General features: G+C 40.7%; 1 protein-coding gene across 1 annotated transcript in view; it reads left to right on the forward strand.

Annotated features, from left to right (window-relative positions):
* Positions 1 to 27,020, forward strand: part of sgsm2 (small G protein signaling modulator 2) — a 114,997-nt gene that overhangs the window by 7,078 nt on the left and 80,899 nt on the right. Inside the window, exon 2 of the mRNA XM_053422163.1 lies at positions 16,674 to 16,749. Coding sequence (XP_053278138.1) covers positions 16,674 to 16,749 — 76 coding nt within the window. The remainder of the gene's footprint in view (positions 1 to 16,673; positions 16,750 to 27,020) is intronic.

Here is a 27,020-nt window from a genome sequence, read left to right on the forward strand (position 1 = left end):
TGTTATTTACGAAGACACACTTAACAAACATAAATAAACTTCAACTTAAGGCGACTAGCTTTACAGCTCAGTCTTTTAGAGTTTCAGTCCTCTGTGCCTCTGTGTGTCTTTGTTCCTGTGTCTGAGTCTCTTTATAGGCAGCGCAGATGCTGCCTTCTAAGCGTGAGGACCAATCAGCTAACTGATCCTCTGTGGTGCTCTCCTAGCCCCCTCACCTCCTCAACACATCAAAATACCAATGGTAAAAAAATATATATATTAAATCTGCTGGGATAAGGACGTTCTCAAATCGAAAAGAAGGCAGAGAAATAGATGTGTTTTTAACAATGATTTGAAATGTGCTAGAAAGGGGGCAGCTCTCAATGACAATACATGGTCTAACAGTGTCAAAGACTTCCTTTAGAAGACAAGCCTCAGGTTATGGGACTAGCATAAATAAGCTACATATATAAGCTTATATAATCAACCGCTCATAGTGATGAATTTAAAAAGTGATCGCTTGAAGATTCCACTGAAAATCTTTAATTTATTATTTAGTCCTTCAAGAGCGTGAATGAATGGTACATGGAACACCCTTTATCGCAGTTCAAGCTGACTTTTGCAACACGTATATCGTCCATGTTGATATAGCGACGACAATAGAGTTTCGATATGCTGCGCAGCCCTCGTGCAGCATTTTTTTCTATTAGGGACCATTTGGGGCTTAGTATCGTGACCCTTCGGCATGCAGATGGGGAGGAAGTTTTTTTTTCCAGCTTTCCATGCCAGAAGGCATACAACCTCCTGTAATAAGTTACCTTCGTCACCTGAATTGGTGGAAGTAATTTAATTCTTTATTACTTTATTTCTTAATACTTTTTTTCATTCATTCATTGCAAGCTTTTCTATTCTGAAAAAATCTGGGTGAGCAATATGACTTCCAGTTAGCTGAATTGACAGACTGAATAAACCTATCCCTCGGGGCCATCAATTCAAGGTGCTTGTTAGGCTTTCTCACAGTAAGGACCCAATCGCAGACCAAGATGCAAAAAACACTATATATTTCAAAAATAGAATAAGCCAAGGATCCAAAAAGGCAAAAAACACAGAAGAGCAAAAAACTTAAAGTCCAATTCAATAACTGGCAAAACAGAATTCCAAAAAGGGAAAGACACAGAGGATAAAAAATCAGAAAGTCCAATACCATACCAGGTAACCAGAGCTAAAAAATTGCAGAATACTGGCGTAGCTTCTCACAGACAAACGATAACAATCCGACAGGGGACTACAGAAAGACTGGACTTATATAGAAAGGGGAACCAAGACAAGACACATGTGAACAAATCAGGCAAACAATCAGGGTGATGATAGGGAACAGGTGAAGGAGAGAAAGGCCGGGAAGCAGCAGAGGGCGGAGTCTGACAATGACAGAACGCACATGGCCTGAAAAAATAAACACAACAAGCACATGACAAAATAAATAAACAGGGGGAAACACGTGGCATAACAAAACACATGCAGGAGGCACAAGGGAAAATGTCTTAGATCGCAGGGATCTTAACAGTGCTTTTCTTTTAGGAACAGTACATTTCCTAGTGGAGGTATGTTTATTGAGTTGCCTCAACAAACATTTATGTGAATAATAACTGCGGTGTCCACATTATTTACTACATACATTTTCCAAATTATTCATGTTTCTGATTAAATTTTTCCAGTGAAAAGAATCTTTAGGTCCAATTTATGGAACTTCAACTATTTATGACATTTGCCATCACATCACAGAAGCAATCTGAAATCACCCTTTGAGCACAAGGTGTCTGCACATCTTCATTGGACACCTAAGGCCATTTTAGAGATGGTCTGAGAAATTATAAAGTCAGATTCAGGGTCAGTACATTATGTCTGGACCAGTCAACATCAACATTCTGTACCTGAATGCTTGAAGCTACTGCCAAAGGTTTCCATTTTTTCTGAAACTGTTTCCTTTGTTTAGTACAATGAACTGCCTTGGTTGCCATATTGCAGTTTAAAGGTAAACAAAATTAGCTTCCCTCTTTCTTAAATATGTTCTCATTATGCAGTCGAATGGTAATTTCTCCCCCCGACTGACACCTTCTCCTGGACAGAATAATTCCTTCTTGCCACAATTCTATTTTTACTGAAGCTCAATGAAATTGAAAAACATGGTGTCTACATTATATCTATATCCACTTGATATGTTGTACTATGTTGTGCAATAGTAGTAGTAGATTTGACGTTGGCTAATTATTAATAATCATGGAATATGATTATTAAAATAAAAATGATTTATTAAAAATATTTAAAAATTATAAAGCTATTAATTAAAAATAGTAAAATAATTAATTAGAAATGATACGGTTATCAATTAATAATAGTTAAGTAATTAATGAAAACAATCAAATTATCAATTAAGAATGAAACAATCTGTAATTATTACTTATCGTCGCGGGGCACCACCCTGGTTACAGGGACCAACAATTCAATCTTTAAATATCAGTCTCAAATGATATAAGTTATATTAATAATCTCAATATTTAATATTAAAGATTTTATAATAAACAATGAAGGGTTTTAAGTTCGAGCACAGGCTATAGTAATCCAGCTGTATTCACATACATATGCAAAAATAATCACAGAAATACAAATACTTTAATTACAAAAGTATTTATTAAAGGGAAATAAAGTTAATGTTATTCCATGATTCTTCATTTAACAAACTCAACAAACTAAAGACAAGATGGCGGTCGGTCGCCAGTTACACAAAGGAATATTTCTAGACAAAGAGATCTCTTATCTCCTGGTTCTGACGCCGAATGTCGTCGAGATGAATTTAGGCTCTTTTAGTCAAGATTTAGCCATGTAATATGAAATATGTAAGTGTAGGTCGGGACGTGTGTAAAAACAGGTTTAGGAGAAAAGAGAGAGAGAGAGGGAGAGATAGAGAGAGATCAGGAAAGCTCTCAAAACATCGTCAGAGACAAGGTTACAGAAACTTAACCACTTGGTACTCAAATTGGAGTTGTGTACCGAACTTTGTATCGGCAAAGTCTCTGCAAACCCAGTCGGACGATAACAGTGCTGCCGTAGACTCTCCATAACGGCGCGAAGCACTTTAAAACATTTCAACACGGTACAAAGGAACCGGAAGTGACGTATCGTTTCGCCACGTTTAAACACGGACTGAAAAATAGATCCGCGATCTTCAAACAAACATACACTCAAAATAAAATGACACGCTAAGTATAAATACTAGTCTCTGCCCAGACAATAAAGCCTCTTACTGTGACCTCCGCGGTGTTGCTTGCGCGTGGCGCGCGGATTTTCCGGAAGTCCAGTGAATCTCTTGTTGTTGAACCTCAGGATGCGTGCACGAACGGGCGGATTCCTGGAAAACAAATGAGTGAAGTCCTGGCCTCTTAAGCGGTGCTCCAGTGGGTCTCGTGGTCAGAGGTGTCAAGTAACGAAGTACAAGTAACGAAGTACAAATACTTCGTTACCTTACTTAAGTAGACATTTTGGGTATCTATACTTTACTGGAGTATTTATTTTTCAGACGACTTTTTACTTTTACTTTTTATTTTCAAGCAAATATCTGTACTTTCTACTCCTTACATTTTAAAAATAGCCTCGTTACTCTCATTTCATTTTGGCTTGTTTTCATTCCGGTTTGTCATTGTTCAAAAACACACACAAAAAAAACCCGAGACATTAAACCCCCCTCGAACGAGGAGAGTTTGAGTTGGGTGCCCGCCGCAAGCGCTGGATGACGGCCAGGCCGAGGCCGCCACACAACCGCGCTGGAGGGTTCCGAAAAGGAGGAGAGCAAAGCCAGAGCTGCGGCGTGCGGCACCGTCCTCTCAGCATCCGTCATCCTCCCGCCTCCGCTGACAGGTCCGTCGGCCATCGGAGCAGGCCGGCAAAGGCGCACAGAGGTGGGTGGAAAAGCGGAGAAGGAGGCACCGCACGGTCGTGGACAGTGCTCAGACGAAGTGGAGGAGACAGAAAAATAGAAAGAGTGGGGGGGGGGGGGGTAAAGTGAGACACTTATTTTTTCCATTTTAAAACTACCAAAACAACACATGTTGTAATAGTTAAAATCCCAACAGCTAGATTGACAACCACACATTCCAAAACTAATATCGGACTAGTAACAGAATCATGGGGATTGGTCAATCAAGCAAATTTATGATTATTATGATTCATGTGATCTCTTGCACACCCTAGCTTACCGGCACATTGTTTCTCTGTCCAATTGGCAGGGACAGGGATATTGTTTTTCTCTGCGTATTCAAATCCCAGTTCACAGCACTTAACTGGAGCAAGACCATGGAACTGGTCAGCTAGTTGTTTCAAGTGTTTGGCAAGCTCCTCCTCCATCTCATCTGTGAATATTCTCTTTACCTCAGCTACTGCACCCCAGGCTACTGATTTTACTTTCCCTTTCTCTTTACTTTATGAATCTTTTGAGGGTTTTCTTGTCAATATTTCTATCCCTTCCAGCTTTTTTTAAGGACTTCTTTCCTTGCATGACCTCAGCGGCTGCACTCTCCATCTCTGCGAGGGCTGTGTGGCCCCAGGTTGTCTTCCTGGTGTAGTTTCTTGTCATGATGGCTTTTCTACAATGTTTATGACATTAAAAATAAAACATATATAATGTAATATAACACTAGAATATGTTTAAAACTAAACTTAACTTGTGCTTCATGGTGGGGTAAAGAGAGACACTGTCTCACAACATTTGTCCCACTTTACCCCACAGCCACCGTTTTAGAAAAAACATCTCTTAGCAATTCAGGCTAATCTTCAGCTAGCATCAATCACATTGTTTTATATGTTGGAAGTTCTCCAACATGTAAGATATAAGTTTTTCTACCTGATTCAATTTGTTTTGACGCAACAGTTGATTAAGTTTAAAGCAAGAAAATTTACTTTTACATGCAAAACACACATTTTTGTGAAAAAACATACTTTCCACAGCACCAGCACCAACTTCTCCTTCATGGCAAGGGGGGGAATGGGAGGGGCTTGAAAACATAATGATCACATGACCACAAATGTGTTCCGTTGCCTAGATACAGGGGGTGTCTCACATTACCCGATGTCCCACATTACCCCGCTCTCCCTACCGGTAATGATCCTTCCGCAGGTTCACCTACGGAAAACTTGTTACGACTTTTACTTCCTCTAGATAGTCAAGTTTGATCGTCTTCTCGGCCCTCCGCCAGGGCCGTTACCGACTCCAGCGGGGCCGATCCGAGGACCTCACTAAACCATTCAATCGGTAGTAGCGACGGGCGGTGTGTACAGAGGGCAGGGCCTCAGCAGCCTGTGAAAGACTGTTTAGTGTTGCAGGGCTCATCTTCAGGCCAGGTGGAGCATGCATAGGGTCAAATAACTTTGAGAACCTGCTGCTTTTGCGGCTGAACAAAGCCTATCTGTAGTGTTGTTGTACATACAGGTTTAGCCCAAAGGTCTCAAGGTCTCTTTCAATAAAGGTTATTGATAACATTCCAGTGAAGTTTGACTTTTTGCACTATTACATTACTTATTTGCAACTAGTTATTATGTCTTCCGCTCCATGAAATGCATGTAAATGCTCAGTAGTACACATATGGTACTTTAATGTATTTACATTAAAAAATTCCCCTTACATTACTTTTACTTTTATACTTTAAGTAGTTTTGAAACAAGTACTTTTATACTTTTACTTAAGTAAAAAGCTTGAGTTGATACTTCAACTTCTACAGAAGTATTTTTAAACCCTAGTATTTATACTTCTACTTGAGTAATGAATGGGAATACTTTTGACACCTCTGCTCGTGGTTGCAACGGAGGTCAGCGCTGGGCCAAATAGAGCGAATTTCTCTTGCTCTTGGAATGGTATTAAACGTCGTTCGTCTTCTTCGACGGGATTCTGCTTCGTCCTTCTGCGACAGAATGATGCTTTGTCCTGCAGGGATTAACAGCTGTGGCGCAGTTGTGGATTGTGGAAAAGAAAGTCTCTGAGCTCGGCGAGTTCCTGTGCGCGGCCTTTTCAAGTTAAAAACAAAAATAGTCTCTATCAAAGTAAAACGTTGACTGAATAAAGAAATAAAGAAAAAATGAAAATAAAACAAACGTCTGTAATTGCTCCCTAAAAATACCTCCGGATCAACTAACTGGAAAGGTCAGCTCTATCTTCAGGGAATTGGGAAATGGCTGATAAAACTAAAAGTTAAAGTTGCCTCCTTTAGAGCTGGAACATCTGGGAGACCCGGAAGGGCCCTGGTCGAAGTCCTTAGCAGGGAGAATGGCGGAGATTTTTGTGGTGTCAGGGCTTTTAAATTACCTGAGAGGTCCTCCTCCTTGAGGAGTTGGTCATAGGACATCGGCCAATTGAATTGTCAGGAATTGATCTGAGTCGGCGGGGCTTGGAACTCAGCGGGGTCCCAAGGGATCCCCAGGACATTTTCCACCACCAGGGGGAGACTCCTAGGCCTGCCGAGGTGTCTGCTTCCCCACTCAGAGGAGCACTTTATGGCCCATTGGAATGTGGAAACTGGTAGAACTGGTTTCAGGCTGGCCCCCACGCCTCACTTTTACAACCCATTGTGTGGACCCCACCACATGGTTAGTTCAGAAGGGACTCTTGCCCAACAACTATGAGGTTAAATGTTAACTTCCCCTCAATTTTCTTGAAAGAAAAGTAGAGCTATTGATTCAACAGAGGACATGACACACTTAAGGAGATGACAGGATTGTATTGTTTATGTTGTGCAATAGCAGTAGACTTTACGTTGGATAATTATTAATAATCATGAAAAATGATAATAAAAATAATAAAAATAATTCATTAAAAATAATATAAAATGATAAAGCTATCAATTTAGATGGTAAAATAATCAATTAGAAATGATACGGTTATCAATTAAGAATAGTTAAATAATTAATGAAAATAATACAATTATCAATTAAGAATAATACAATCTGTAATTATTACTTATCGTCACGGGGCACCACCCTGGTAACAGGGACCAACAGGTCAATCTGTAAAGATCAGTCTCAGTTTATAAAAGTTAAATTAATAATCTCAATATTTAATATTAATGATTATATAATAAACAATGAAGGGTTTTAAGTTCGAGCACAGGCTATCCTGCTGTTTTCACATACATTTGCACAAATAATCACAAGATACAGGTACTTTAATTACAAAAGGATTTATTAAAAAGGGAAATAAAGTAAATCTTATTCAATGATTCTTCATTTAACGAACTCCAATATTTCAAAGATATCAACAGCAGTAACACTTATCACAATTTAGAACACACATGTCATACTGAGGGTATCTCTATGTGTGTGTGTGTGTGGGGGGGGGGGGTTGTCTGCCTGTCTGTTTGTGTCTCTGTGTTTGTGTGTGTGTGTGTGTGAGAGAGAGGGGGAGTGGCAATGACGTAATGACGCGGTCACGTACTGACCGAGTCTGGCCGAATTCAAGATGATGTTACGTTCACGTAATTCAAAATGGAGGTTTACGTTCGCGACGCAATGAGGCCGAAGACAAGATGGCGGTCGGTCACGTAAGTTACACAAAGGAATTTTCAGACAAAGAGATTCTTATCTCGTGGGGACCCTGTGTTGTGTCTACAACTGCATAATAGTCTAGCTTGCAGTACTTAGGTTGGCCATTAGATATCCCTACCAGCATAAGTTTATAGCAGGGGTTGGCAACCTTTACTTTCAAAAGAGTAATTTTGCCCCCTCTTCCCCCAAATTAAATTTGTCTGGAGCCGCAAAACATATTTGATAACAAAGCTAAAAAAGTTTCATATAAAGTTATACTATACTAAACTGTAATTTGTTGCATTTACTAAATTATAGAACGACAATAAAGAAAAGTCTTGACATTTTATTGCTATTTGTACCTGTTACAACAAAGGAAAACACGGAACACTTATGAAGAGGAGAAGAAAATACACAGGCAAGTGTAGACCTACTTTCAAATAAATTAAACACAGAACTTTGTAGGGCTATTTGAGTCCTCCCCGTATTTGTGGGAAATGTATGAAATAAGAAGTACCCTATTTTGAAATAAATAAAAACATATAGCTGCAGCCTAATAGCTTAAAAATATATATTTAGTTTTAAATGTGAAAACAAAAAGTGAGAGCAGGTCAGACTGGAGGCGGACACAGATACTGAAGCTCGGTACAAACCAACTGCAGCTTCTGCTCTGATCAAGAAGCTGCTGCGCTGATCTCTGAGCAGCTGAGACCAGAGAAACTCTGTGTTTTCACTGTTTCCATAGTTAAGAATCAGTCAGTCAGTCAATGAGCGGCTCCTTCACGTGAACGAGCTCTGATCCTGTGTCTCTGAGCGAGTGAGCGGGGCGGGGGGCGGAGCCTCGGGACCGGTGCGCTATCTGGGGCAATCGTGTGGAAAGAGTCTGTAATCTCGGCCTGCGAGTGAACTTCCTGTTGCGATCTTTTCAAGTTAAAGTAACAAAAATAGTCTTTAAAAAAAAAAACGTTGACTTAAGATAAAAATAAAGAAAATGAAAATAAAACAAACGTCTGTTGAATTCGCCCCCTTAAGGCCGCCGGATCATAACTGGAGAGGTCAGCTCTATCTTAGGTGGATGGGGAAAAGCAACGATTTCTGAACTGCAGCTCCTCTTATTACCTGAGTGGTGTCTGCCCCCTCGGAGGGGGCTAGGGGGGTTCAGTGACATTCCATCAGCCAATGGAATGTCAGGGTTTTACCTCAGTGGGCGGGCTTGGACCTAAGTGGAGGTCCAAGCCCGCCAGGTCTCGAGTTTTAGTGGGGTCTCTTAGTCCGTATTAGGAATGTCCTGAATGACCCTTTGTGTAAAACTTCGGCCCCAATGTCTGCATTCGGCCCCAACATGTGTAAATTATTCAGTTTTGTGTGAAAGCTGCTGCAGAGGTATGTAAGAGACATGTAAAATAAGATCAATACTAACTCCACTAACTCCTCCATCAGATTCTGCTGTCACCTTTTCCTCTTCCACCAACTCCACTAAGGCATACATAATTACCTCAGAAATGACACCTAACAACAGCTGACTAGGATGGAGCCACACTGCAGTAACATAAACTGAGAGAAGGAAAGGCAACACAAGGAAACAATATGTCAGTACTGTGCAGGACATGTTGCATGTGCAACAATAAATTCAGTCTGTGTAAAAAACGAATTTACTGCAGCAGGGCCAATGTGATACATTTATGTAATATGTGCAAGTGAGAATGTATGTCCTAGTTTTTTGTGTGACGTGAGTGACAGCACATCTATTCTACTGTGTAGTTGTAATATTTAATTATGAGATTAAAAATCTCATGTCCAAATCATGTCCCCTGGTACATAGAGTCCACATGGATTAAAGTTTTCCGTCGCTATGACGGATTTCCGTCAACTCCGCTCGCATAAGGCTAAAAATGAGATCGATGCAGATCCGAAGAGAAAAAAAAATAGGGGGGGGGGGGTGTAACACTGATATGATTTGCATAACTTCACCAATCAGCTGTGATTTTTTTTAACCTTTTGTTTGTGAACCATGCCTTGCGTCTTTCTCATGTTTGAATGGATAAGTTGACGCAGCATTTAAAAAAAAAATCCATGCGTTGGCAGAGCATTGGAAATAAATCCCAATACGTTGTGCTTGGTTTTCTTGTGTTTGGCAATTTAGCTAGTGTTTCGGATTAAGTTGAGTTGTGGCAAAAAATGACTGTTTGAACAGATAGACCATCTTGTGTTTCGCTTTGATCAGTCATGGCCACCGGTGTATCAATCATCGTCGGCAGATACAGAAATAATTAAATAAAAAGTTCTAAATCAACAGACGTCTTAAAATGCTCTCCTTTTCGTTTGGCCTGGACCTACACGATGTAGAGAATTATTGAAAAAGGAGCAGAAGCGTGACAAAAGGCTTACAATTAAAGAATCAAAGAAAGAAAGACGAACCGACGTTTATATGCCTATAGGCTATATTCAGTGTTGGGAAGGATACTTTCAAAACGTATTTCGTTACAGAATACAGAATACATGCCTAAAAATGTAATCTGTAACGTATTCCATTACATTAACTAATCTGAGTAACGTATTCTGAATACTTGGAATACTTCCGGTTTGTATTGCATTTTTTAAGTGTATGATTGCGGCGTTGTTATTGTCAGTGGAGCAGCAGCAGTTTAAACTCTCTCTCCGCCAATGCGGCGGGCCAGCTGGATGTCCGGCTCCCATCCACTCCCAGCTCTGTGCGGGTCCCACCGGAGGCTGAGGGGTCGCCTATAGATACTCAGTATTACATGTGTGACCATTGTGATAAGTGCTGCTGCTGCTGTTGCCTTCTTTGAAATATTGGAGTTTGTTAAATGAAGAATCATTGAAATAACATTAACTTTATTTCCCCTTTTGAATAAATACTTTTGTAATTAAAGTATTTGTATTTCTGTGATTATTTGTACATGTGTATGTGAATGCAGCTGGATTACTATAGCCTGTGCTCGAACTTAAAACCCTTCATGGTTTATTATATAATCATTAATATTAAATATTCAGATTATTAATTTAACTTTTATCACTTGAGACTGATAACTATAGTTTGACTCGTTGGTCCCTGTAACCAGGGTGGTGCCCCGCAACGATAAGCATTAATTACAGATTGTTTCATTCTTAATTGATAATTTTATTGTTTTCATTAATTATTTTACTATTCTTAATTACTAGCTTTATAATTTTTAATTATTTTTAATAAATAATTTCTATTTTAATAATCATTTCTCATGATTATTAATAATTAGCCAACGTCAATTCTACTACTACTATTGCACAACACCTTAATTATGTAAGAATGTCCTTCTTATAACTTCTGCCCAATGCATAATATAGTTTATCAAATGCACTCACAGTAAAACCCTTTTTCATAAACAATATGATCTCTGTAAAATAAGAATGTACCATATTGTCCATTCAAATGGGAGATCCATCATCTATTACCTTGGTTTTCAAAAGGACCTCTGATTGATTTTGATGATGGCCCTCTGTCTTAGATCTTGTTTAATTACGTGTGAAGACAACAACCAAGACAACAGGAGGTCATTTATGGAATTACAGAAATAATAACAAAATATACCTTTAAATATGATTACCATTTCTCTTTGTACCTGTTTTCTCTTCTCTCCCTTTATTTTAATGTCGATGGGTGCCGATAATGGTGTGCAGGACTGTATAGGACATCATGTGAAATCAAAATCGATTTGATTCTTCACTCAGGGTTCCCACGCTTGCCTTGAAAAAAAAATCCATGCTACCTCCTGATTTTCCAGGTACCATATTAAGTAATGATCTAAAGGCCCCTGAAGCTTTCCGCGCCCCCCTCCCCTCACAAACACAACCCCCTAGGACACCTGACTACTAACTTGATTTAAAAGATGTGCCAGTCAAGTCTACATTGTAAATGCTTAGAGATTATGTCTTATTGATATATCAATGCATGAAATAATGCAACAATCTGTAGATGAACAACAATTTATTGAACGGGAACTTTGAGACACATGAGCAATGGGATTGATATTTGTTCTCTCTTCCACTCCTCTCCTATCTCATCCTGTCCTCTTCTCTCCACACCTCCCCTCTCGTATCCGCTCCTGTCTTCTCTTCCTACTCTTCTCAACTCCTCTCCACTCTTCTCCCTTTTCCTCTGTCATCCTCTACTCTTGTATCCTCCTCTTTCATCTTCTCCCCTCTTCTCTTCCTCATCCTGAATCTACAGCGTGTCATTGTCACTCACTCCTGTAATGCATCACACATTTGAGATTATGAGTCTTACGTAGAAGAGGTAATATGCCTACCCTTACTCTGTAAAAGCTTTTGTAAATCAAACTAATGAACCTAAAAGGAAAAACATAAGGCTGGTTCCCCTGTGGTTCCTCAGTACAGCAACCTAAAAAATGTCTCACCCCAAATGTTCCTATTTAGTAGTATCATTTTTTTAAAGAAAAAACGAATAATCACAAAATAGCTAAAAGTAGATATAAGAATGAATGTTACAAAATTGATCAAGACTAGACTGGTCATGTCAACTAGTATAGAAGTAATGTCACAGCCTAATGTGAAAATGTATTGGTAGTTAGCTAGCATTGCTAACCATCATTAATGAATCCAAATTCAAAACAAACTCCCCTAAATGTGGTGAATAACACGGTTTTAGGAAAAGTCAATGAGTGAAATACATATGGGGATCGAACATAGTTCTAGTATTTGAAAAGCAAGGTCAAAATTACGTCAACAATTCTAGTGTAAGCTGAAGCTAGCAAGTTGCAGCTTGCTAGCTAGCAAGATTGCACAGGTTACTAACTAACGTTGATAAACCCAGGTTTATCACACAGTTGAAACACAGCTTCTTACATTTGAGGATAAACTTGCATAAGAAGTTTCACTGTAGATGTCAAGGCTCCCGTGTTGGCTGGGAAATGCATGTATTTGACCCTTCTATTGAGATCGCAAGTAATGTTTCTCGGTTATTATTCCCGAAGTCCACCAATCCGAAACTATACTTTTAAAGTCCATATCACCAGGTTGCCTCATCAAATTCCAACATCCAATACACCAGATAGGATGCCAAGAGCATGTTCCACAACATGGGATCATCCATTTCTATCTACAGTAAGAGCTGTTCACATGTAAAGGGTTTTTATAAACTTATCTTAATTCTGTGCTCAATAGTTTCATTTTATTACTATTTTACACATCATCCAATACAATTTTCCAGGATAACTGTTTCAATTTCCATGTAAGTGTTCACTTTTGCTCAGTTTCCATGACTTTTCCAAACCTGGAAAATGAAAAAATAAATTCCATGTTTTTACATGTTTTCCAGGTACCGTGGGAACCCTGTCACTGAATTTGTCCTAATTTACTTTCCTCTTTTTCTCTGTTTCTTCCTCTTAACTGGACCCTCTCTTCTCTCTTTAATGCTCCATCTTTCACACAGATATATGATAATCATTTAGAGATTTAGTGATCTCCTAGATGCTCAAATATCCCTGCCAGCTGAATTAAACTTCACTGGAAGTTTGCCTCTTGAAGAGACCAATATGAATTTGTTTAATAAATTCATATGGCAGCACCCAGAAGGCTCGACTGGCAAGCCATTGTTTTGTATTGCTTGTTTGAAGAAGTAAAAGCCATTTCACATGGAGAAGGTATACATTGAAAAATCAAGGAGCTGAAGAAAACAATTTGAAAATAATAATTGTTACTACCCAAACATGAAGACTGGTGAAAGTTAAAGGAATAGACGGCTCAATAGAGACACTCTCAGCCTGGCGTTGTCCTAGCCTTGTTTTAAGTAACCTGCTTTCATTTGACAACAAACCAATAAACATAAATTATAATATAATTTAATTGGGTAGAGTTACAGCTCTATGTATGCATATATTGTGTGTAGATCTAATTGCACTTCTCTCTGAGGGTGGGGGTCAGTCTCTGTATGAGAGCATTAAAAAGAAGAATGAAAGCTCACTGGAGAGTTCACACTGAACTGAAAGTGGTGTATGCTCATTCAGCTGATCTTAAGTATTGAATATTGACCTATTTAAAGTTAAATCTTCGATCAACTAAACATTTTAATTACTGGGAACCAAATTTCCTGTCATTTACTTGTTTTTCTTTATCAAACCATTCTTTAGCCATGCAAAGGTACAGAACAAGATACAAGAGAAAGGCCAAGAAACAATGCTCGTGTTTTTGTTGTTATTGCCACGCATCTCAGGGTGATAAACAGGGCATAAAAGGGCAAAAATGCACAGAGGAAAAGAAAAACAAACAAAACAAAAAACTGTTAAATTAAATCAATAATTAAAAGCTGGAAAAAAAACCTGTCTCAGTGCTCAGCCATCCAACTCCTCAGGTACCACATTCAGAGAGTCGATAATAGACAATAAAGGGTTCCAAATGTCAAATTTCTTCAGGGAGCCTCAAAGAGAAAACCTTAACCTCTCCAGCGTTAGATCATGCAGAACCTCTTAGAGCCATCGATCATAAGATAGGGGCAAAACGTTCTTCCAGTTTAAAAGAATTGGACGCCTGGCCACAAGGGTGCAGAAGGCCATGGGATTTTCCACTTCAGCTGAGAGTTATTTGTTTTAGATTGGATACCAAATAGAGGATGTGGTAGATCCACATCCTCTTTCTATCACATTTGAAATGTGTCCAATACTTTAGACCAAAAATGTGTCCATTTTGGGCATGACCAGAACATGTGTACCAGTTGGCAGGGGACTGGCAACATCTGTTACAGGCATCACTGTCTTAATGTACTAAATTCTGTGTATGAGTTTGCATCCAATCAGCCAATGCACAGTTGGAGGAGTTGTGGACTCAAGAATTTTTACCACATTGCTAATCCTCTGTCTTAAGCCAAAGATCTTGTTCCCATGCTTCACTAGTTTGAGTGGAAAAGACTGAGTCTACGGTAGGGCTGGGTATTGCCTACAACTTCACGATACAATACGTGTGACGATACAGGTTGCTTTTGAATAATGACCATGTCTAGCAGAGAATTTACTTCAACAGCTGTTCTTTATTATTCCATATAACAGCAAAGCCGAAGTCATCGGGGATTGCACTACTCATAATACTTAAAATTCTTTCCATTAAAAGATCTTAAAAGTAAAATAAAGTAAATATCTTTCTAATCCCAATAAAAAAAAGGCGATACACAGAAAGGATCTGACGCTCACGTATCTCTTCCCAAGATCCCCGGATACGGTGTTTTTAATGTCCTTCGTAAGCCGAGTCTGTTGCTTGGGCATGAGCGCAGCTGCACAGCTGGGCCTGCAGCGGTGCTATAACACACAGTGTAGGAGTCTTTTCTTCGGACATTACGAGTGCTGCAACTTTTAGCGGCTTCAGGGCTTTAGCCTCTTCTTCAGCACAGGCCAGGCCAGGTCCGCTTCAGTTAAGATCCACAACTCCTCGGCATTCTTCTACACCTCAGTGGAGAGTAAATAAGAAACAGTGGGCGTCTCGAGTGCGCATTGACCGGCCAAATTCAGACTGTGGTCAAAGCATTTCACGTGCAATAACTCTGCCAGTTTTTCCGGTGTTTCTTCCTTATTTGTTTTGAATTTAGCTGACGCTTTTATCCAAAGCGACTTACATTTTTAGAACACTCAACATTTATGAGGGGCCATTTTAGGGGGTTCAGTATCTTGCCAAGGATACTTGGGCATGCAGATGGGAAAGAGTGGGATTCGAACCGGCAACCTTCTTGTCCCCTAGGCCACGCTAGACGTGTGCTGTTTTTGCCTATACTGCTACCTATTGGCATTATTGTGAACTGCACCATAGGTAAAGTTTCGTTTTCAAGACGGCCGTCACAGCATTTGATGCCGTATCAATACATGCATGATGACGTCACGATATATCGCCATATAGATTTTTTGAGCACAGCCCTATAATATGCTCAGATCAACCTGTACCAGAGTCCTGCATCGGGGCGGGTACCCGACGGGTATCCTCGAATAACAATGTGTAAGGTGTACCTAAAATAGATGTTAATTCACGGGCACGGGTAAAAGTGAACTAAATGCAGGCAAATAGCGGATGAGAACAAGAATATTCGGTGGCTGTTATTTTTTTGGACTAGCGATGAAAGTTTCTTTCGGTTCTGAGGTTTGCTGGTGAGGGTGGGGGGGGGGGGGGGGGGGTTTGCAAAACTGGACCGGTGCAGGACTCTGACCTGTACTGCCCAACCAACTATCATTATTATAAGTCAAATTACGGTTATTGTTAGGGCTGCTCGATTATGGAAAAAATCATAATCACGATTATTTTGGACAATATCGAAATCACGATTATTCAAACGATTATTAATATGTGCCCTTAGAAATGTGGGTACGGTTTCAACAGCCAGGCGGCAGCGCGCTAGAGAATGGACGTGGCACGGCCGCTACATTGTGTGTACAAGTGTTCCCATACAAGAGAACCTTTTCTACCCTTTTTGTCGATCGAACGGGGCTGCCCTCCCTTTGCCATTTTCCACTCGCGCTGTTTTTAAATAACGCCGGACGCATGCGCGTCTCTTTAGAAAAAAATGCCAAATAATCATTTCAACTCGATTATAGTAGTTTGGATTAACCGAGCAACCCTAGTTATTGTTACTAACTTTGAAAGCGGCTGCTGTCATCGCTACTGTTACGTAAATAACATTATCACATCTTTAAAGCCACTGTTGGACACATGTAACTTTGGTGGATAGATTGAGGTGAAGACTTTCATTCTAGCATTAATCAATTCCATTTAGATTTTTCTGTTAAGTGTAAAAGCAAATCATCATTATGTTTTTCATTTTGTCCACTAGCCTTACATGGTGAGAAGTAAGAGAGGAGGACTTGGCAGCACATGTAATTCAACATTTTATCTGTGGCTTTGTTGCAAAGTGCTTATTACTATGGTGTTTCTCCACCACTTGTCATTTAAACATGAAGGGCGACACCAAAGGACATTTACTTTTCTGACTCATTTCCTTTGATGATATCTTGTATCTTAATATGCTGACTTCTAAATCAAGGCACTTTTCCTGTACAGAAGCAATAATGACGGTGACAACTTCATTAAAGACAATGGCACTGATTGTTGACACTCTAACAAATTGAGTTTTTTTTGTGCAGGTAAAGCAGATTATGGAGGAAGCAGTGACTAAGAAATTTGTCCATGAAGACAGCAGCCACATCATTGCTCTATGTAGTAAGTGCACTCTTCTCCCTTCTCTGGACACACACACACATACTGTCTGTCTCTCTCTTGCACACACATGTGTTGAACTCCTCAGCAGGTCACTCTGTGCTGCTTCTCCATCAAGGACACGTAATGATGTCACTGCCCCTGTGACTATGCTGCTGCATCAATGGAAAGTTAATAATCACTGAGGAGCTAATAGAAACATATTTCATAGACAAACTTTATAAGCCCTAGACATATGTGCATGTGGGTTTGCTCATGTATGTGCGTGTCACCGCCTCTGTGCTGAATATTCTTGTATATTCAGATCAGCCAATTCTGCATTTTCAGAGACATGCAAGAAGGGGTACGCTCAAGAGCCCCTTGCATGCCGCTTGCGTACTTGCGTGCGTTACCCACGCAAGTAACTTCTGTTTCTGTAACCAGGCATAAATATTGTAGTAGCCCATAGTGTCCCTGTCTGCACATGAGTTGTTGAGACTTAAGTCACATCTTCACTATTGATTTCTTCTTCGTTGCTGTCTTCTTCTTATGATAATTCGAGTTCAAACTTTATTTGCACTGGATAACTATTGAATGGAGAGAACCACTGATTGAAAGAAAACATTGTCACACCTTCCTAGTTCTTATAAGAGACACGTTCATATAAACTTCGGCACAGTATAAATTCCCAGAATTGCAGCATCGTTGGGACAATGTACTTTGCTTGTACCAATAGATTATCAAAAAGCTCCCATTCCCACCTAGGTTACCTTTGACATGTTTTTTGTTGATTTTAAAGAACATATACTGGTAATAGAATACTTTATCCATACAACACACTCCTCCTTTGAAAGTATTATTTTATCAAATCTATTAGATTTGGATTAACTTTATCTCTTTAGCTTTTAATAGAATCTGGAATGGTATTGTATGGTATAGTATTTCACGCTTCATGGTGTGGTTTATAAATTATATGGTATGGTATATGTATCGTAGAGGTTTGAAAATGTATTGCGTTTTCTGCTACTATCATTTTACCTACGCTGCCTCAGAATCAGGACAGACGAATTATATACCAACACTAATCAGAAGTTAAAATCGCAATTGTTTATCGTCCACCCAAGCTAAATAAGGACTTTTTTAATTAATTTGTTACTTTCCTCACCCATATATGCTCACTCTCCCCTACCAAAATATTGCTGGGAGATTTTAGAGACATCTCGACTTGACAGCTTTGAATTAAAGCAACACTTGCTTTTCCCACTCACTCCAAAGGACATATTCTGGACTTGATTTGCTGTTCTGGTGTTACACCTCTTGACTGTGTAACTTCAGCAGAGCGGCTGAAGGATCCAGAGCCTTCAGCCGCTCTGCTCCCCACCTCTGGAACTCTCAACCACCAGACATTTGTAACATTGAATCACTCTCCATTTTTAAATCTCATCTAAAAACACATCTTTTTAAATAGGCATATTCAGTTTGATTGATTTTGCAAACTACATGTTTAATGCACTTTTTCATTTTATTGTTCTTTCTGATAATTTTGTTGTTGTGTTTTCATATCTGCCATGTTAGCTGACCTTGAGTGCTCTGAAAGGCGCCTATAAAGAGAATATATAGTTATTAGTAGTAGTTGTAGAATAGTAGTGTGTATGAGAGTTTGATTAACGGAACTGAGTTTGATTGAAATGAAAGTAACATTGTATTCTCAGTTCCTGATCGGTTATCTTTGATGAAGCGTGGTTTCAATGTTATGTCCCGCTTCTCCAAATCAACAGATCCATAAGAGAACCTGTCGGAGCGGGACTACACCTCCTGGGGAATGTATTCTACTCTCCCACCATTACAACAATGTCAGACACCTCCTGTAATACAGCCCACACAGGGACGTCTTGAAATGCTGCGGTTATTTAAACCTGGTTCATCAGGTGTAGCGTTATCAGGGAGGACCAGGGGCACTTTCTCGCCTGCCACACTGGCTGCTGTTGCACCACAGAAGGGCCGCAGATCGGCTTGCTTTTAATGTTGCATCCATTCAAAAGATCATAGCGGCTGCACTGCCGGTTGTTTAGCAGTGGTTAAAGGCCAATGTATGCTTCTCCGAGTCCGTTACGGACGGACGGATCGGACGGACACTTTTTGATTTATAGTTCTCCATCGCTGAAAACAATTCGGCGCCAGAACAGTATGTGGCGCAACGGAAGACGAGCTTAGAGAAGCCTACCTCATGAGTTCCCAGAAGAAGTCCACGTTCATTATTTAGCTGCTCCCGGCTTCCCTCTCACACAGTGAACGATGGCAACTCAATAAAATAAAGTGACACCCAGCGAGCCAAAATGCTTATGTTATCGTTTCTTAGCGCAGCGGTTCCCCGGTCTTGTTTCCGAACTGCGTTGCTAATTCAACAGCTTGAAGCTACACGGAGGCAGCTAGCTTCCCCCCCAGCTTCCACAAACACAGTCAGCCAGGACTCCCGATACTAACTACTACCAAGTATTTGCTTCTAACCTGTCGGTGTTTGAGAAACAGTCTCATGATAGCTGTGGAATTAAAGTCGTGACAGCATGTTTTTTCACAGTTACCACTGCAGTTAGCATGGTGACTGGGACGCTTGCGCCGTTTTGAAAGTTTGATATAACCGTATGTGACCGTACACACATGCCGACAGGGCTCTAACCAGCCACAGTCAGCCGGACAACTCCGCTGGCTTAATACATTAATCGTAGAATCGTAGTTGTGTTTGGGTTTATTGTGATATAGGAAATGAAACAGGAAGTTTGAGGTCCGTAAATGACGTCGTTCCGAAATACTGTCGTTAGCGGACCAATCACAGCCAATGGCTATCCGTAGGCTCTCCGCCATGCCGACGCGTAGTTAGAAAAATCAGAGCTGCACGAAAAGCTCTCCGCGGAGCCCGGAGAGGAGGTTCCACGGCAAAGAAGGCGGTCTTATCTGTCCGTGTCCGTAAAAACGGAGAAGCATAAATTGGCCTTAAGTCACGCTGCTCTTCTGAGATATGAGATCTAGCTGATTTTCTCTGCGTGCCACGCAGCAGACTATACAGAGACAATGTTCTTTCAGCATAGGTCAAATATTTATCTCTTAAATATATGTTACAAACAAGGAAATACAGTAGCCATACAAGAAACATCACAAAGGCTGTAATTATCAGCTATTAAAAGTTAAAGTAAATAACTTCAGATGATTGGCACTAGGTTCTCTCTCTCTCTCTCTGAACATTACATTTCATTTAGCTGACACTTCTATCCAAAGCGACTTACAATTATTGACAACAACAATGAGGATACAAACCCAGAACAGTAAAAATCTAAGTACAATTTGCTTCAAGAAAGCCAAACTACAAAGTGCTATCTGTAAGTGCCATATAAGTGCTACTAAATATATATAGTGTTTTTTTATTTATTTATTTTTTATCCAAGGTACAGTCGGAAGAGTTGTGTCTTTAGCCTGTGGCGGGAGATGTGTAGACTTTCTGCTGTCCAATGGCAAGCTCGTTCCACCATTTATGAGCCATGACATCAAAGAGTCCTGATTTTTCTGAGTGGCTAGCTCACACTGAGGGAGCAGCAAGCTGATTGGCAGATGCAGAGCGGAAATGACGGACTGGGGTGTAAGGTTTGACCATGTCCTGATGTAGACTGGGCTGGATCCGTTCACAGCACGGTACGCAAGAACTCATGTTTTGAAATGGATGCGGGCAGCCACTGGTAACCGAAGGGAGTGGAGGATTGAAGTAGTGTGAGTGAACTTAGGTAGGTAGAAACTGCTGCATTCTGAATGAGCTGCAGAGGTTGGATGGCACCAGCAGGTAGACGAGCCAGGAGGAAGTTACAATAACTTGGTGTGAGATGACCAGAGCCTGGACCAGAACCTGCGCCGCCGTCTGAGTGACAAGGGGAAGTATTCTCCCGATGTTGTACAGCATGAATCTACAGGAACTTGTTGTTACAGTAATGTTGGCAGTAAGGGAGAGTTGCCTGTCGAGTGTCACACCCAGAATCCTAGCAGTCTGATTAGGGGTTAACACAGAGTTTCAAAGTTAATAGTCAGGTCATAGGACAGAGAGCCTTTCCCTGGAAAGGAAAGTAGTTGGGTTTTGTCGAGGTGGATTTTCAGGTCTTGTGCAGACATCCACTGAGAGATGTCAGTAAGACAGGCAGAGATTTGTGCTGCCTCCTGTGTTTCAGATTGGGGAAAAGAGGGGATTAGTCGGGTGTCATCAGCGTGGAAGGAAAAGCCATGCGAGTGAATGACATTGCAGAGAGAGTTGGTGGTCAGAGAGAAGAAGAGAGGACCCAGGACGGAACATTCAGGGATCCCAGTAGTGAAAGGATAAGGTTCGTACACAGGTACCCGTCTTACCTGAAGCACAGAGGCGACGAAAGAAACAAGGGTCACGGGCCTGCATCCTAGTCCGGCTGAGGAAACGTGAGAACCGGCCTCCACTACCAAGTATTCTTCTTGCTAATGTTCAGTCTCTGGATAACAAGCTGGACGAACTTCGTAGCAGGATGGCTTTTCAACAGGACATTACATTTTGTAACGTGATTGTTTTCACTGGGACTTGGCTCGACCCGCGATCCCGGATGCCGCCATTGTTCCTAAGTGGGTCTCCATGGACCACCAGGAACTTACAACGAACTCGAGGAAGAGCAAGGGAGGAGGTGTCTGCTGCATGGTGAACAATCTGTGGTGCTCTGACGTGGAAATTATTTCTTCGGGCCAGTGTTAATTTTGGCAGCTATTTTTTGATTTAGTCTTTAGTGTAACTGTTGCCACTATATTACTTTAATATGTTGTTTTCCAATGTATATTTTGTATTTGTATATAGCATTACTGTGTAATTAGAGATAAGACTTTTATTTTGAAGCCTCCGCTGAGCTGCTTGTTTGAGAAGAAACACGAAGAAGAAACACGGAGAAGAACCACGAAGAAGAGAGAGAAGCAAGCAGCTGTAGCTACACACATGTCTAAGTTTGTTGAATAAGAGAGATATTAATGCCTTTAAAAGATGATAAGGACTTATGTTAAGTTGTATACGAGAAGATAAGAAGATTCCTTTTTAGAGCATGCAGCCAACGAGACAGACATGAACTGGGACTCTCAGCTGAGCTCTATCCTGTCAGTGGCAGATGGCAGCGTAGCAAAGATGAGGGAGAGACTGACTGTGCTTGGGAGGGAGTTACACTTAGTCTTAGTCTTTAGATGAAAATGCATATTAGTTTTAGTCATATTTAGTCATTTTTATCCTTCTTAGTTTCAGTCTAGTTTTAGTCGACGAAAACTAATTACATTTTAGTCTAGTTTTAGTCACATTAAATAGCCACATTAAACTCCCTTTCTTCCCTTCTCCGTCCCAGGGACCCTTTGTGTTGTGTCTACAACTGCATACTAGTCTAGCTTGCAGTACTTGGGTTGTCCATTAGATATCCCTCCTAGCATAGGTCTATAGCAGGGGTCGGCAACCTTTACTATCAAATGAGCCATTTTGTCCCCTCTTCCCCTAAATAAAATTTGTCTGGAACCGCAAAACATATTTGATAACAAAGCTAATAAAATTTTATTTAAATTGACACTATACTAAACTATAGCTTGTTGCGTTTATGAAATTATAGAACTACAACAAAGAAAATTGTTGACATTTTTTTTGCTATTTTTACCTGGTACAACAAAGGAAAACACCAAACGCAAGAAAATACACACGCAAGTGTAGGCCTACTTTGAAATAAATTAAACACAGAACTATGTAGGGCTATTTGAGTTCTCCCCATATTTGTGGATAATGTATGAAATAAGAAGTACCCTATTTTGAAATAAATAGAAAACCTATAGCTGCATCCTAATATATTTTAGTTGGCGAAATGTGAAAACAAAAAGTGAGAGCAGGTCAGACTTGAGGCGGACACAGAAACTGAAGCTTGGTAGAAACCAACTGCAGTTTCTGCTCTGATCAAGAAACTGCGGCGCTGATCTCTGAGCAGCTGAGACCAGAGAAACTCGGTGAGTCAGTGACCGGCTGCTTCACGTGAACAAGCTCTGATCTCAGTGTGTCTCTGAGCGAGTGAGTGGGGGCAGGGGGCGGAGTGCCGGGACCAGCACACACACTCGCCCGCTCCTGGTACTTCATGACGGCCTGATACGATAATTATCGCCTGTATATGATAATTATTGTGACTTAGTCAGCCAACAACATTTTCGTCTAGTCTCGTCAACGAAAGTTAATATATATTTAGTCATAGTTTTTATTTTCAAAGATCTGTTTTCGTTACGTCTTCGTCTCGTCTTAGTCATGGTAAAAAGATCGTTAACAAATATTTTTCGACATAGTTTTCGTCAACGAAATTAACACTGCTTAGGGCTGTTCTCCGGACCTGGAGCACCTCAAGATCAGATGCCAACCTTATTACATCCCGAGGGAGTTTACATCGGTCATTATAACCGGGGTGACCATTCGAGTCCAAGTCCTTTTGAGACTATGTCGTCATCTAAAACTTTAAAAATGTCTCTTCCTGTAGGCCTACCTTCCAGTGCTTTGCAAAATAATATTTCCTCAACAACGTTGAGGAAAACTATGACGAAAAATATTTGTTAATGATCTTTTTACCATGACTAAGACGAGACGAAGACGAAAATATCTTTGAAAATAAAAACTATGACTAAATCTATTTTAACTTTCGTTGACTAGACAAGACGAGACGAAAATGTTGGTTGTTGACTAAGTCACATAATTTTTTTAAACATCATCGTATCAGGCTGTCATGAAGTATCAAGAGCGGGCGAGTGTGTGTCTGTGTGTGTGCGCCCCAGATAGCGCACCGCCCCGCTCACTCGCTCAAAGAGACAGTGAGATCAGAGCCGGCTGCTTCTTAACTATGGAAACAGTGAAAACACAGAGTTTCTCTGGTCTCAGCTGCTCAGAGATCAGCGCAGCAGCTTCTTGATCAGAAGCTGCAGTTGGTTTCTACCGAGCTTCAGTATCTGTGTCCGCCTCCAGCCTGACCTGCTCTCACTTTTTGTTTTCACATTTAAAACTAAATATATATTTTTAAGCTATTAGGCTGCAGCTATATGTTTTTATATATTTCAAAATAGGGTACTTCTTATTTCATACATTTCCCACAAACACGAGGAGGACTCAAATAGCCCTACAAAGTTCTGTGTTTAATTTATTTCAAAGTATCCCGACACTTGCCTGTGTATTTTCTTCTCTTCATAAGCGTTCTGTGTTTTCCTTTGTTGTAACAGGTACAAATAGCAATAAAATGTCCAGAGTTGTCTTTATTGTCGTTCTATAATTTCGTAAATGCAACAAACTATAGTTTAGTATAGTATAACTCTATATAAAACTTTATTCGCTTTGTAAATCAATATGTTTTGCGGCTCCAGACAAATTTTATTTGGGGGAGGATGGGGCAAAATTACTCTTTTGAAAGTAAAGGTTGCCGACCCCTGCTATAGACCTATGCTGGTAGGGATATCTAATGGACAACCTAAGTACTGCAACTACGACTATTATGCAGTTGTAGACACAACACAGGGTCCCTGGTTCTGAGAAGGGAAGAAAAGGAGTTTAATGTGGCTACTAAATGTGACTAAAACTGTAATTCGTTTTCGTCGACTAAAACTAGACTTAAATGTAATTCGTTTTCGTCGACTAAAAGTAGACTAAAACTAAGAAGGATAAAAATTACTAAATGTGACTAAAACTAATATGCATTTTCGTAGAAAGACTAAGACTAAATCAAAAATAGCTGCCAATATTAACACTGCTACCAATTAATTCCGCAGATTTTTTTCAAAGGTTCATTGTGTACAATTTAGTGAAATCTAGTGGTGAAGTTTCATGTTGCAGCTGAATATCCCTCAGCTCACCCCACCCTTTCAAACATGAAAGAGAACCTTTGGTAGCCTTCAGTTTTCATAACGACTCAAAAGGTGTAAAGTTTGTCCCGTTTGGACTACTGTTAAAAACATGGCGGCTGCAGTAGAAATGACCTGCTCCAGATTTAAATATAAAGTATTTAAATATAAAGGGCCCATTCTTTGATAAAGAAAACAACGATTCATACACTTTCACTAGATAACACACACTAGTGAAAATAACCCTACTGTCACTAGCACTTTCTGCCAATAGATGCCTTTCACCTAAATCTAAAGGCCTCTGTATGCTTCTCCGAGTCCGTTTCGGACTGACCCTTTTTGATTTATAGTTCTACAAGCCTTTTTTTTGTAAAAACAATTCACCGCCAGAACAGTAGATGGCGCAACGGAAGTCGAGCTTAGAGAAGCTTACCTCATGAGGTATATAGAAGAAGTCCACGCTGGTTTATTTACGTCCTCCTGGCTCCTCACACACAGTGAACGATGGCAACTAACAGAAAAAGGATGTTGATGACGCGACAGTTTTTGCTGAAATAAAGTGACACCCAGCGGGTCAAAATGCTTATGTTATCGTGTCTTAACGCAGCGGTTCCCCGGTCCTGTTTCCAAACTGCGTTGCTAATTCAACAGCTGCAACAGCTTGAAGCTACACGGAGGCAGCTAGCTTCCCCCCAGCTTCCACACACAGTCAGCAGGGACACCCGATACTAACTACTACCAAGTGTTTGCTTCTAACCTGACGGTGTTTGAGAAACAGTGTCATGACAGCCGTGGGATTAAAGTCAGCGGGTTTTTGCGCTGTTCCCACCGCAGTTAGCATGGTGGCTAGCCCACTAGCCCCGTTATGAAAGTTCGTTATAACCGTGTGTGACCGTACACACATGCCGTAAGTGCTCTAACCAGCCACCGTCAGCCGGACAACGCCGCTGGCTTAACACACTTGTCACATTAATCATAGAGTCGTAGTTGTGATTTTGGTTTATTGTGATGTAGGGAATGGAACAGGAAGTTTGAGGTCCCGAAATGCTGGCGTTAGCGGACCAATCACAGCCAAGGGCTATCCGTGGGCTCTCTGCCTTTTCGACGTGTAGTTAGAAAAATGAGAGCTGCACGAAAAGCTCTCCGAGGAGCCGTGGAGAGGCCCGGAGAGGGCGTTCCACGTTGGAGAAGGCGGTCCTATCTGTCCGTGTCCGTCAAAACGGAGAAGCATACATTGGCCTTAACACTTGACCTTTAAGATACTGAATTTGATATTCAACCACACAAGTACAGACAGTGATGATATTTTTCAACCTAAACACTGCTGATGTGATATAGTTTACCGGAGTTTACTGGTCAATGTGATTTCTCAAAATGTGGTCATATATAGACTCATATCCCTGTGGGTGAAAATGTACGAAGGTTCAGTAACAATAAGCTATGATGCTTTAGAAAGATGTGGAAATCTGTATCAATGAACTCAAACCTCTGTATTGGTTGGCAAAGGAAAATAACTAAGTACAGTAACTCAAGTATTTTACTTAAATATAATCTTGATGAAGCTATACTTTACATGACTTTCACTTTACTTTATTACTACAGTTTCGCATTACTACTTTTACTGACGAGATTTGAGCACTTCTTCCCCCCCTGTCACTTGAAGTCAGTCAAATATTGTAATGACTCGCTCTAATTTCATTTTCAGGGAGTTTACCTATTGTTAATCCGAGCTATAGATCCTGAAGAAATTGTCCTGTTAAAATATTTACGAGATGATGGTTTAAAGGGGACATATTATGAAAATTCCACTTTTGTAGTGCTTCTACACGTTAATTTGGGTATCTGGCATGTCTACGGTCCTAAAGACTCCGGAAAAAACTACTCCCGCGATTTGTTGTGGTTCCTCTATGTCAGAAACTATACGCTAGAGTTTGTCGAATGGGATTACCACCAGAATTGACGTCACAGTCAGTCTACATGGCATAGCCCTCCCCTAGGAGGCGGAGATCTGGCAGAGGAGGAGACCGGTGTAAATTACGAGCCACAGCCACCTCCTCAGCTCGGGGCGGCGAGTGTTAGCTGGGAAGCTAGCCGAGGGGGGACGCTAACCAGCCGGGGAGCAGGGGGAGAGGCTGAGGGTTGGCCGAGAAGCAGAGCCTGCGGTCGGGGTAAGTTACGAGCGTTTGTTCCAGGGACGTGTCGGTGTTTGTTTACGGGTAGCAGCAGCCAGCTAACGCTAGCTTCTGTGTTTGTGTGTCGCCCTGGTAGAAGCTGCAGGTATAAATAGAAAACAGCTGTTTGTGGGGAGCTAACGCTAACTTGCTGCTAGTTTGTGTTTAAAGTTGCAGCACTTTCTGGAATGGTTGCTTGTGCACGTATTTACAGCAGTATTGCAGGGATATGTGGCACCCCAC

This window comes from Pleuronectes platessa, chromosome 5 (genome assembly GCF_947347685.1).
Source record: "Pleuronectes platessa chromosome 5, fPlePla1.1, whole genome shotgun sequence".
Lineage (NCBI taxonomy): Eukaryota > Metazoa > Chordata > Actinopteri > Pleuronectiformes > Pleuronectidae > Pleuronectes > Pleuronectes platessa.